Source organism: Salvia hispanica, chromosome 1, assembly GCF_023119035.1.
Source record: "Salvia hispanica cultivar TCC Black 2014 chromosome 1, UniMelb_Shisp_WGS_1.0, whole genome shotgun sequence".
NCBI lineage: Eukaryota > Viridiplantae > Streptophyta > Magnoliopsida > Lamiales > Lamiaceae > Salvia > Salvia hispanica.
This window is the reverse complement of record NC_062965.1, coordinates 11,935,670-11,949,121: the sequence shown is the minus strand read 5'-3', so window position 1 is coordinate 11,949,121 and position 13,452 is coordinate 11,935,670. Positions and strand designations below refer to the sequence as shown.

Genomic DNA, 13,452 nt, shown 5'->3' with positions numbered 1-13,452 from the left:
CTAGAATTTTAAATGGTACAAAGTTACATTTTTTAATGAAGAATAGAGAGTAAATTACATATTTTGGGGGTTTTATATTTGAGGTATTAGGTCTTTTAGGATAAAGGGAAAGAAAAAATAAGAAAGAAGATAGGAGATGAAGAAAGAGGAGAAATAATTATATTAGTGTATTTTAGTAAAAAAGAGAGAGTAGATAGATTGAAATGACCTTCATTTCCTTGAGGATACTTTGGTCATGAAAATATTGAAAATAGCCAAAAAATAGTTGAATTGATATTAACTCATAGTTGACGAACCACAAAAGATATTATGAAATGTTAAGGACCAAATTTGATCATTTAGGATAGTTGATGTACCAAAAAAAATGTTCCCTCTTTAAATTGTTTATGCTTATAAAATACTCCCTCCGTCCACCGAAGGGGTGGATCGGTACGGTATAGCATACTGAATATCGTACCAAAAAATACGGTACGAGAAAAAATGATATTTTACCTTACTGATTTTTTCGGTATACCGCATTGCGGTATATCAAAATATGAATACCATTACCTTACCGACATTTCGGTATACCGTGTCATACTTCGGTATACCCCTATACCGCAATATGGTACGGTATACCGAAATACTACCAATATACCAAAATCATGATCTTACAGAAAAAAAACCTTGTTTCATACATTAAATACTGAAAATAACATTTTAATTATCTAATAATGTTCAAAACGATAAAATTCCATCACAATTAAAGTAGTTCATAACATTCAAAATTAATACAACATTCAAAATTAAAAAGAAGTAGCTTCATTTCTTCAAACTCCATTCACGATCAATTTACAACCATGAGTCTATGAACTTGCATTAGTCAAACAAATTATATAAATATAAGGTTAGCTTTAGTTTTAAAAATATATAATATTAAATACTCTCTCCATCCCATAAGAATATGCACTCTTTCCTTTTTAGTCCGTCCCACAAGAATATGCATTTTCTAATTTTGGAAAGTCTATTCTTTCTCATGAGGTGAGACTCATACTCCACTAACAATGCTTTACTTACTTTTTCTCTTTACATCTCTCTTACTATACCAATTTTACATTAAAACTCGTGTCAACCCCAAAGTGCATATTCTTTGGGGATGGAGGGAGTATTATAAATAATAAATTTTATAATTTTATACACATAATTGGTATCCAGTATTTTTTAACGGTATATACCGCAATTTTCGGTATATACCGAATTATACCAAAAATTGCAGTATATACCGTAATTGCGGTATATGAAAAATTCACACCGTTACCGTACCGAAGTCTTACGGTATGGTATCATACCGTTACTGTACCAAAATCTTACGGTATGGTATCATATCGTACCGAAAGTTACGGTATATAAAAAATTCGGTATTTTCAGTATTTCTTTTGTACGGTAAGTGCGGTATTTCGGTATTATGGTATTTTTTTTATAACCCTATATAAAAGAAAGTGTATATGTTGATATAATAGTTTACTAAGATCGATATTTCGAATGTCCTAAGATCCTTAATAATTTAAGATAATTTGAATTGCTTATTTATATCTAATTTAAAGGTGCATGTGAGATTAGATAATTCCAGCTTATAGGTAAAGATAAATAACTTTCAGAAAGAGATTCGTCAATTTCAAACTAGATGGAGAAGGTAAGTCGTTGATAAAATAAATTCGAAGCCATTATTTAATACTCCTACTACGTCATAGTAATAAATTAGAGATCATAAATTCAGAACATTATTAGGCAAAAGAGGTGGCCAACTGTACTTGTTTCATACGTACACGTACATATATACTAAAATGCAGTTGTCTTCCAATTGTACGTAAATGCACATCCTGGAAACAACGTGTTCTCTCATTTTCTAATGTTTATATTCTCGTGTGATCTGTTCAGCAATAAACATATTAATATAGGATCTAAAATAAGATATTTGTCATTTGAGGAAGTCGAGTTTGTAAATATATTTATATGTAGTGGAGCAGTATTACGGATATAGTACTCCTTCCGTCCACGAAAAATAGAGCATTTTCATTTCCTACATCCGTTTTTTAAAAAAATGATAATAAATAGTTAAAGTGGAGAGAAAGTAAAGTACGGTAGGGAATAATGTAGAGAAGTCTCTTGTCTATATTATTCTCTTTCTTACTTTTCTTTTTCTCCACTTTAACTATTTATTATCATTTTTTCAAAACGAGTGCAGAAAATGGAAGTGATCTATTTTTCGTAGACGGAGGGAGTATAGTTTATAGGGACAGCCATTTCTTAAATGCTACTCCTAGTACTACATTAAGGACATCAATAGCTCATCAGGTTAAAAAATGGAGTACTTAAATCTCAAGCAATTATACTATTTACGTGTGTTTTTTTGTATTGCTGATCAATGGAGTCATCGTGTACATACAAAAGTAATCACATCTCAATTATTTGATGCTATTTATATATAGGAAACCCTAACATTTTCAAATTACTTAACTTTAACTCTAAAAATGAAAATTACATAACTTTAAATCTTGAAGAAGAAAAAAACAATCCGTTTCAAAAATATTCCTGAATACAAATCGTAAGTAATTATTAAGAGTACGTGGACTAATAATTTTATTATTTGATGAGATTGTTCCAATCAATCGGCCAAACTTCAAGTGCCACAATCATAGTCAAAACTGGCTCACAAAATTATGGATTTAATAACTCTATTCATAAAAAAAACTAAATAACCCAATAAAACTACTCCCATGTCGGTATATAATTAAATACTACTCCAATGCTAAAGTTCACCCGAAAGAAAATTCTATATTTAAACAAGCGTGAATAGATGCTTATCTATTTATTGATAAAGTATAGCCTATAAAGCCTAGCTACTGTTTAGAGAGCTCCAAAACCAAACCCAACTTTTTATCCTCAAACTATACAAATTTTCAGACGTGGATTAGCTAAACTCAAGCACTTTTTACATAGTCTTACTTTAAACAATTCAAATTTAGTTTGGACTTCTCTACTAATATATTTGTACATAAAAGTGACACAAGAATTCCACTCCGCCAGCACGCGAAGGCAGGTAAAGCCGCTCCAACTAAATAAATTAACTATTCGTAAATTGAGAGAAAGAGAAATGCGATTTCACCCAAAAATAGACTTTTCAAAAAGCGATTTTGTGAAGCTCCCTTGCACCTTCACATGAAATGTCATGGAAACTCCCCCATGCATACATTTCTTCCCTCTTTATATATCTATATTTATATATACACACACACACACAGGCTGTGTTACTCACTCACACAAAACACACACAAACACAAAAATGGAGCGATGGAAGGTGGGAGGGAGCAGATCGAAGGCGAATAAAGCGGCGGCGTGCAAAAAACACCCCAAGCACCGGCAATCGCCGGGAGTCTGCTCCATCTGCCTGCGCGAAAAGCTCTCAAATCTCTCCAATTGCGCCCACAATTCGAGAACCGCCAGATCTCCTTCTTCTGCTTCCTCTCTCTCCTCCTACGCCTCTTCTCTCTCCTCCTCCTGCGCCTCGCCGCCGCCGGAACTCACCATCTCCGTCGCCTTCTTCAGGAAGAGCAGATCCATGGCGGTGGTGGTGCCGGCCGAGAAGGAGATTCGGATTGTGAAGGGAGGGTTTTGGTCCAAATTGTTGCCGCAAAAGAGTAGAGGGAAATTGATGCATTCCAGAACTACAAGAGAGATCAAAGGATCGTTGCATCAATTCACTTGAGATTTATTTTTAATTTTTTCTTTTCCCTATAATTTGTCTTTCAAAATTGGGAAATTTTAGTGTAGAGACATCAAAATTATTTCATTCTTTTTTTTAGCTGGAGAAGTGATTTTGTGTTGGATTGCTAATTCACCTGTTCTTTAATTAGGAGTTATAACTCCTAATTGTCGTTTTACCTATTTTGTGGTTTGATTTTTTGGTATTTTAAATTAAATCAGATTTTTGGGAATTATACTTAGGTCAAAATATATCTCCTTATAACCCCACACCTTCGGGCAGATCGCCTTACTCCGTCAATCAATCATTTATTCATTTAGGCATCTTAGCTTATGAACTCAGTTGTTGCACAAGTTTTAAAGCTTGATGTATTGAGGATCTTAAACGATAAATAAACTGATATATTGAGAATAATATATTTGCGTGCATTGTTTATAAACTGAAAGAGTAATTTTTATGAATGTGATAAATTAGTATAGTAACAAACAATACTCTTTTTGTCTAACGATAAATTAAATGCCTATTATTTTTCACTAGCTCAACTTTTAAGAAATTGTTTAATATGTAAAATAAGTTGAAAAAAAAAAAGTTAGTCGAGTGTGAATCTATTTATATATATTATTTTTGTAATAAAATGTTAGAGAAATGAATTATTAGAATGTGAAGTTTATTTGTCAAAAATATTAAATACTCCATAAAAGGAGATATTTAGTGTTAAATGAATAAAAAATGAAAATTAAGATATTTATTGGTGGACGAAAGGAAAGCGTAATTTTTTTTATAATAAAAAGAATCTCAAAAAAGAAAAATTACTAATAATAGGAGACAACAAGTGTATCGTGCAGGAGCCCAATACTAATGCCTGACAGAGAGGTATCTAGAACCTGGACGCCCCGACAAAACCTATATACATAATATGATAAGTAGTCAATAACAAAATTACCTTTCGACGCATATATCATATAATTAAATCCAAGCCGGAAAGCAGTTAATTAAGTAGACCACAAATTCACTTTAAAATGGAGTGGCAGTTAATCGAGAGTTCAAACTGCAATTTTTTTAAGTTATGAAAATGAAAGGTAGAATATTAGTTGGTCGATGGAATAATGGGATCTTATATTTAGAGCAGAAAGTGTGAATGTAGTTAATATTGGTCACATTGAATAGTACAAATAAATGGTTTGTACCACAGCTGGCACAAAAGTGGTCTACCATATCACATTCCTCGTAATTTCATTTAAATATTATTAACATTTAAAATAAAAACCCGACATACTTAATCTTTTATACATCATCCTTTACCTTTATGATCTTATAAACATACAATATTACTTCACTTTATTTAGGTTGCGCATTTTTCTCTAGATGAGTTGCGTCAGCCTTGATGCTATACATCCCCGCATTTAAGCAATTAAAAGTTAAAACTCTTTATAAAAATAGGAATATGGAGTTATTATATGTAACCCAATCATAGTTGTCATAGAAGATCGTACAGATATCTCTTCTCCCTTATATTCCACTTATTTGTTGTAACTCACTTTCTTTTATATTTTTTAATATTTGTATTATAATTAAATAGGACACTTTCTTTTATATTTTTTAATATTTGTATTATAATTAAATAGGACTCTTATTAAGAGATGGAGAAAGTATATTTTTACATTTAGTTTCATGAAATAAGTTACTAGAATATGTATATGTAACATATATATTGACCATTTATAATAAAAGTGAAATGAGACTTTTATTAGTTAATAAACTAAAGTGGCAAACATACATTCTATTACTGAACGAATGAAGTAATATTTATTATATAAAATAAGATTATTATTTAATAAGTCATTATGATTTATATTTATAACAAAGACTAAAATTTCTAAAACATATATACCATATTTTTGGAATTTAGCAAATCAACTAAAATAATCATTTTGTAATCAAAATATTCTGAAACTATGATACACTGTCATTTTTTAAAATTCTACTTTTGTAATAGGTATTTATTATGATGTATTATGCAACAATAAATTCTTAATCAATAGAAAATGTTTAATAGTATAATAGTAACACTATTAATGGGATGGTCATCTCATCCCATGTCACATGCATGCCTTTAAATTGCCAAATTTGTACACTTTGTCCATTAAAACGTACTCCTATTTCATATTTATCGTCAAAAAGCACAACTTAGTTATGGATATATGTTCTCAATTTTGCAGTATACGCACAGAATACTAAAAATTCGATTATGCTTAACTTTTCATTAAATTTTGTAGCAGCTTTAACCCCTTCTTGATTTTTACTCTGTCCAATAGTTATAAAACGCCTATTATTCACTCAATAAATTAGATATTCGAGTCATTCAAGTATAATGATAACTCATTATTAATCATTCGATTAATTTTTTAACTATATCTTGTTTTGCCTCCTAAAATATCATTATTCCTTTCAAATTAAAATAATTATTGATATAAGATCTTTGAAGTACAATGCCTAACTAAATTAAATACGAATATGTATATATAACTAGACAGTGGACACCTACCTAGATATACTAGTATTTATATTCGCGATCTGGTGTTGGTAGAAATGATGCTTTGGTGCACTATAGAATTCTCGTAACACATCTATGCCACAAAAAATATTTGACATTTTCTTTTTCTTTTTTTGGGGAAAAAGGATGATTAAAACAATTTTAATTATATTTTAATTTTCATCTAACTAAATTTGCGGCTAATTAGCACAAGTATTCCAATTTCCACATATATGTTGATTTTCATTGAATAATGTAAGTTGGATAGAATTGACAACAAAGCGTAAATGAAGACCACAAATCTCGAATGACCGACAAATCATAATAATGTTATTTTTATGACTTACCAAACTTCTTGTTTTTGTATCGAGGTTTGACTTGTCACATATTCCTTAATGAGACAAGTGTAAGTAAAAATTAAAAAAACTTCTCAAATCTCAAGTGATAAACATATAGCAAAATGGATAGTGTGGATTGAAATGGCTTAACGCAATAAAACAAACAAAACATAGATCAACTTTCATTACTCTAAAACCAAATGGGATAGAAATTATACTATGAATCAACATCTCAGTTTTGCACAATTAAGCTATTTTAAGTATTAAACCATTCGTGTTGTTTCGATAACTGTCGGACCTAGTATAGACGTAGAGACTCAATCTCCATCAACAAACGCAGAAACGGTGGTTTTGTATTGAACAAACTAATTTCATTTGTCTCTCGCAACTTCATATCCACAAAATTTCATTTCATATCTCTAATGGGAGCGTGAGTTTGATCATAATATGGTACAAACTGCAAATCCTCTAAAAGGGAATATGAAATACCTCAAAACAGAAATAGTATACTAAGCTTTAGAAAAGAAAAGATGTATAGAGAAGCTAGGTACGGCAATCTACCAAGTTTCCTTAGATGCTAGCACGCTATACACAAGACAACCCGGCATCCTTATTGATACTTATATAATAGAGCAGTGCAACGCGGAGATGGATAGAATAAAACTCACAGCATTTGGATATACACGCACATCATGATCCACCTCAGTCCGATTTCTTTGAGACCTGGCCACGTTTGTCGTGCCAAGCGGATGAGTAGGCTGAAACTGCCGACCCTGTGATGGAAATGGAATGTTTGGCCAGGTCTATGCTTTTCTGCGCTGCAATCCACAATGTACAAAAGAATCCAATCCAACCTGATTTTGACATCAGCAGTGAGCATTACACAAGATACAAAGCAAGAAGAAAACTGCTGTCGAAGTTCAGAATGAGAAATCATGCTACATCTGCTTCTTGTCATACTGAGGTGATTATTTGGTATATCGCCAGGTATCAGAAACTCTATGAATTAAAGACAACCGTTTCCAGTTAGAGAAAATAATTAGTAAAAATTTTGTGAAATGATATTTTTTCCTTCATTGAGATAATCAGTTAGCCACTTCCATTCTTTCAGAGAGTCTGACAATATTATGTGTAAAAGGTAGCTTCCCAAAGTCACATAGGACGATGCATGCTCATATTGAGGATCTTGAATTTTCGTTAATATTACTGTCCTGAGTTGCTCTGACTATTTAGCTAGAGGTGCATTAGTTCCTACTACTTGTCTAGACTACCTTGAGAGTCTTTCATCGTAAAAACATTAGGAAACTAGAGCTCATGTTAAGTAGTATGCCATGAAATTGCTGTTTAACATTTGGAGCTAAATTTAAAGTATACTAATTTTAGTGATCGCAAAAATGGTGCTAAAAATGGTCTAAGAAGAAAAATCCAATAAAACATAACCTTTCAGAGAAGTACAAACATGATAATGACCCTAAGACTTAAAGAGGCAGTAGGATCAAGTTTATTTTAAGAAACTTTGTAGAAATGGAAACTATCAGTGGTTACATGCTGTGAATAGTATTTCCGGTTGTTTAATTCTAATACCATATGAAGTAGGGATGAACAAACTACTATTTAAACTAGTGAGGTGGCGTCTATCGTTTTAAAGTCTTGCTTCCTCAAACATTAAATTAATTCTAGATTGCTGACGAATTCAAGAACAACCTGCTTTCTGCTATTTTGATTAATTAATGCAACAGTAACTAATTAATCTCAGTCGTGTTCCAAAGAGTATCAAAGTCCAGAATCGCTAAGTCGTAAGAAAACAATGTTTACCTGCGGCAATAAGAACAGCAATGATACAAGAAATTGTTGCTGCAGAGATGACAAATATAGCTACGGATAATGCTCCAATATAAATGGCTGCAACACAGGCAAAGAAAACAGCCAAGAATCCTCCTGCTGCTGCTAATGACATCACAAGAGAAATGACAACAGCATTGACGGTTGCAGCAACAAAGAATAGCATGAAAACTAACACTCCCGCCAATGTTAGGAAAACAATTGTCCCTACCTGCAACAATTTACAAGCATCATGAGAACATTATAAGAAAAGGCCAATCAAGAAACAAAATTACATGATTGTTCCTAACATAAAATAATGAACTATAGGCCTTCTCTAGACCCACTTGCTTGATAAGGTACAACTAATCATTGCTTTGTCAAGACTTGGTGAAAATGATCTGCTTAATCATATATAGAACTAGTTTCCATCAAGATTCTTTGAAATTTTTTCCAGAAAATCAGAATCTGTGGAAGACAGAACTATGTAAAGCGAGACGTCAAAGATCCCAGACAATTATCTAAATACACAACAAATTACAAAGTTTTGTGATAATCCAATGCCAGGAGATGCATCTGTTGACACTTCAGAAAACAGAATGTTAATAGTTTGTCTCCAAGAAAAGTATTGATGAGCACAGTTAAGAGATCAGTTCTGAGAGATATTATGGAAAAAGTTAATAACTTTACTACTATTAAACAAGATTGATTCTGAAAATGAAAGAAGAAATGTAACTTATAATGCCTGTCAGTCTGTCACAACCACCATAATGATGTAGACTAGAGGAAAAAAAGTATACTCCACTTTAGCTACTTTCTCTATTGACTATTTCTGCTGTCTTATTTAACCGTGGCACAAACACTCAGATTTATAATAACTCAGATTTTATGATAACCACATGCTACCAAAAGGGCTCACAATTTTTGGGATGCATAGGCATCTTTAACAAGATAGCAAGAAGGCTTAGCTTTTAAACTAGAACAAGCAGCTTATTCGTATTTCATCATTCCTAAAGCATAAAACTTTTAAACTAGAAGAAGCAGCTAGGCCTATTTACTCTTGTTTCATGAGTTCATAACTCACATTTAAGTATACAAAGCAGCCCACTGAACTATGAGAAACATGTAAGCTAGGCTGAGAATAACTTTTTTCCAATTTAAAGATAAAAACAACTAGAGTTTTTCTCACTTCCAATGAGCCGATTTTCTTCAAATCGGTTTGACATGGTAAAAGCCGTCGGCATTTAATGCTAAATAGCGAATGACGATAGGTAAATTTAAACATAAAATCAGATAGATCTACGAATTTTAAACAGTAATTTCTAAAACCAAAATAAATTCTCCCTAAACATGAAATTAATTTGAATTTCATTTCCAGCAGATCCAATCAAAAAGCAGAGAATATATAAATGGACTCACGGATACAACGAACAAGGCGCGGAGAGGGCTGCCGCGGCGGGTCCACTGCAGAACGCGCGCAGCAGTGTTCTTAGAAGCGTCGCGAAGCAGGGGAACATTCTCGGCGAGGGCGGTTTTGATCCTCTGGAGCAGGGGGGCGGAGGAATTAGGGTTGGGGAAGAAAATCGCAGCGATGAGGCGGTTGAGGAGGGTGAGAAGGGTGAGGTCCTGCGGGTTTTGAGAATATTCGTCGCCGTTGGGGTCGATCACGACTCCGTTGGGCTGTTTGGTAGCAGTATCGTCCGCCATTGTTGAGTTTCAGGGGTGATGTGGTGAGCAGTAATGGTGAATTGATCTGTGGCGTGAGTGGATTAGGCGATTAGCGTTGATTGACTGAAGGAATGAGCGAGCTACAGAGAAGAGAGAGGAATGGAGTCGATGAAAGTGAGAGGAAGAAGAGATGGCGGTTGGAGTGTTGGACGCGTGGAGAGAGGACCCTGCCATGTCATGTGTCTCACCAACTATATAAATTAATCATTAAAACTTACACGACTATCATTATTTTTGTTCAATAGTAGTAGGATGATTTTACGAGCTTATTAGGGTGTCCACTGTACATGGCCGGGCCAAGCCACAAAGTGTGGCCAGGCCACCAATGCCCATATTTTCCACTATAGTGGATATGGCTAAGTCACCAAAAATTTAATTTTTTTCATTTTGTCTATATTTTAATTCTACTACAATTAAAATTGTTAGACTACAATAATTAAATAAAATGCATAATTTAATGAAAACTAAATCGAAAACCAAATCTTCGTTGTATTATAGAACGGGGTAAAATTATACAACTAAAATTGTTTAGGAACACGCAAACAAAAACATAAAAAACCACCGTCATCGCCGACTACTCGGTCTCATCATCAGAATCCGCCACTTCATCTTCACCCGTTGCATCGTCACCGCCAACGTCATCATCGCCACCATCGGCCACCATCACCGCCACCGCTCTGAGGTCCCGCCGCCGCCGCCGCCGTGTCCTCCCACCCCAACAACGACCTCAGCCTCACTATGAGGTCGTAGTACATCACCTTGGTAGTCGGGTCGGTCGACTTCTCATACAAGGCCAGAGTGTCCTTGAGTTCCTTTATCATCTGCACGGCTAGGGTGTTTTGCAATGCCGCTCGGGCCGATCCGGGAGGGGGTGCAGACGGGCCCGCAGCAGAGTGTTGGGAGGCAGCGGCGGAGGCGGATCTAGTGGCTCGGATGGCGGACTGTTGACCCAGGGGCCGTGGACGCCGGGATAGTGACGGAGGGGGCTCCTCCATGACCTCGTCGTTGAGGTCGAAGGTCCTTGAACCGCCGCTACTACTGCTGAAGTTGCCGCCCCTGCCCCGTCTTGTACGGCTAGGCCCGGAATCAGACGCGTTCTCGCAGATGGCTCGGAATTTTGGGGAGTCCCGCAGAACGAGGAATTCTCGCCCAGCAGGTAAACTTCTTGCCTACTTGCACATTGAACAACTGCAGCCGACATGGATTTGACGTCGGCTTCGTTGCGGCCACTCTCGCAGCAGGCGCGTTGGTTCTCGTATATACCAATGAACTTCCGAAGAGCTGTAGTGATCCTGCCGAACTTCTTCCGAATCTGATCGGGTGTACGGTCGACGCTCCCCGACGGTTTGAATTCATTGTACACCACCAAGACTTTCCGCCAGAAGCATAAGTCGGTCTGATCCGTGCCAACTATGGAATCTGTCGTCACCGCGTCCCATGCCCTAGCAATAGCAACGGACTCGGCGTCGGTGTACAAAAACCCTCGTCGACCACCGCCGCCGCCGCCGCCCCTTCGCCCACCATTCCCGCCGCCGCCACCGCCGCTTCTTCCACCGCCTCCTCTCCCCGTCTCTACACGATCGGGCGTCGGCGTCGGGGTATCAGGCAACCCCATCAATTGTTCCCATGTGAATCTATCAGATTCATCAAGCGGAGAATGACTGCTCTGAAATGGGGAGGCTTGAAATTGAGACGGGAAGTTAATTGCGTCCATGTTGGGTCGATAGTCGCCCGTCCCTGGTTGGGTACGACCCGCATATCTCTGCTGATAGGCCGATGACTGCCCCCGGTTTTGGGGTGTTTGTAGCCACGGCGCCGGCGATGGCGGACTCCACATCTGGGATGGAGGAGAGGTGGGACTCGATCCCCAGCGTTGGTGGGGTGGAAAGCCCCCCGTCCCGAATCTCCATAACCGGGATCGTCTCCGCCTTGCATTTCACAAAAATTCAAATTGAAGGGAATAGGGTAAATTGTGTGTGAGAGTAGAGTAAAAATAAGATATGAATTTTAGGTATAAATAGAAAAAATTTCGAATTTTTTTAAAAAAAAAAAAAAAAAAATCTGAAAAAGGGGGGAGCCGCGGCTCGTGGCCATCACTATAGGAGGGCCGCGGCTCGCGCCCAAGCGCCGCGGCCAGGCCACGATCGTGGCGCGCCCACGTCCACCCCCCGGCCGTGGCTGCCCACCCCCCGCACTGTAGTGAGCCGCGGCCCGCGGCTCTAGTACAGTGGACACTCTTAGTCTTCATGAATATTTAAATTTTTTCTTTTATTAGTCTTCATCAGCATTTTTATTTTGATTAATATTCCATCTTGACTTTTTCTCAATATTGTTAATTAAAATCATAATAGTCATTTGAATCGAAGCTAATTCAAATTTTGATCTGTCGCACTAATTTTAAAATTAAAATATTAAATTATGAAGTTCAAATTTTCTCAATTGCCATTAATGCAGAAATCAATATCTTCTTGGTGACGTTAAATGCGACGATGTTTCAATAAAATAAGAACTGAAATAAGAAATAAAGGGATGTAGAGTACTTATTTTAATTAAACATGTCATTTTGAATGTAGTTAAAAATATATATTTTGTGCATAAATTAGATGATTGAGAAATATACAAAATTTATGATTTAACGTTCTAATTTCAAAGTTTGTAGAAGAGACTAGAATTTGACAAACCTTTATGAGTTAAAATTCTAATCACGAAATTTAACTATTGCATACAACTACTTCGAAAAAAAACTCAAATTTTGTAAGGATCTGTTCGATATACAAAATTAGAATAAGAATTGAAATTAGGATTCTACGAGATTGAATTATAATCCAATTTCAAATCTTTTGTTCGGTAAAAATGATATACTTGTGTGTGTTAGCAATTTGAGTGTGTGTGCAATGTGTAAAGATGCTCAATTTTATTTTGCCATACCAAATATTGGATATAGAAAGCTCCAATACCAGTTTCAGTTCAGCAGGCTCAATTCCATAATGTCGAACATAGTCTAAGATTATCTCTAGGGGTGACCAAACGGGTAGCGGGTATCGGGTAATCCCGAACCCGACCCGATACCCGCCGGGTATCGGATACCCGCTATCCGAAAAAATCGGGTACGGGTTCGGGATCGGGTACTGTATGCATGAAAATATCGGGTATCAGGTATACCCGTTACCCGAGCGGGTATACCCGAATAACCCGCAATACCCGACTTCATTAATGTTTGTACCTTTTATTTACACAAGTCTAGCATCTACTCACCCTATAATACTTATAATACACAAACTCAAACAACC

At 35.9% G+C, this 13,452-nt stretch overlaps 2 protein-coding genes across 2 annotated transcripts; one reads left to right on the top strand and one right to left on the bottom strand.

Moving 5' to 3' along the window:
* The first annotated feature begins 3,272 nt into the window (after positions 1–3,272).
* On the top strand, positions 3,273–3,974 carry LOC125201763. The gene has a single exon (XM_048100003.1). The coding sequence runs from the start codon at positions 3,323–3,325 to the stop codon at positions 3,743–3,745; it is 423 nt and encodes a 140-aa protein (XP_047955960.1). The 5' UTR covers positions 3,273–3,322; the 3' UTR covers positions 3,746–3,974.
* Positions 3,975–7,008: 3,034 nt separating this feature from the next.
* On the bottom strand, positions 7,009–10,318 carry LOC125194899. The gene is made up of 3 exons (XM_048093129.1): positions 9,854–10,318; positions 8,429–8,666; positions 7,009–7,467 (listed from the first exon to the last, which is right to left on the bottom strand). Exons 1-3 carry the CDS (start codon positions 10,139–10,141, stop codon positions 7,316–7,318), a joined length of 678 nt encoding a protein of 225 aa, XP_047949086.1. The 5' UTR covers positions 10,142–10,318; the 3' UTR covers positions 7,009–7,315.
* Between the last annotated feature and the right edge of the window lie 3,134 nt (positions 10,319–13,452).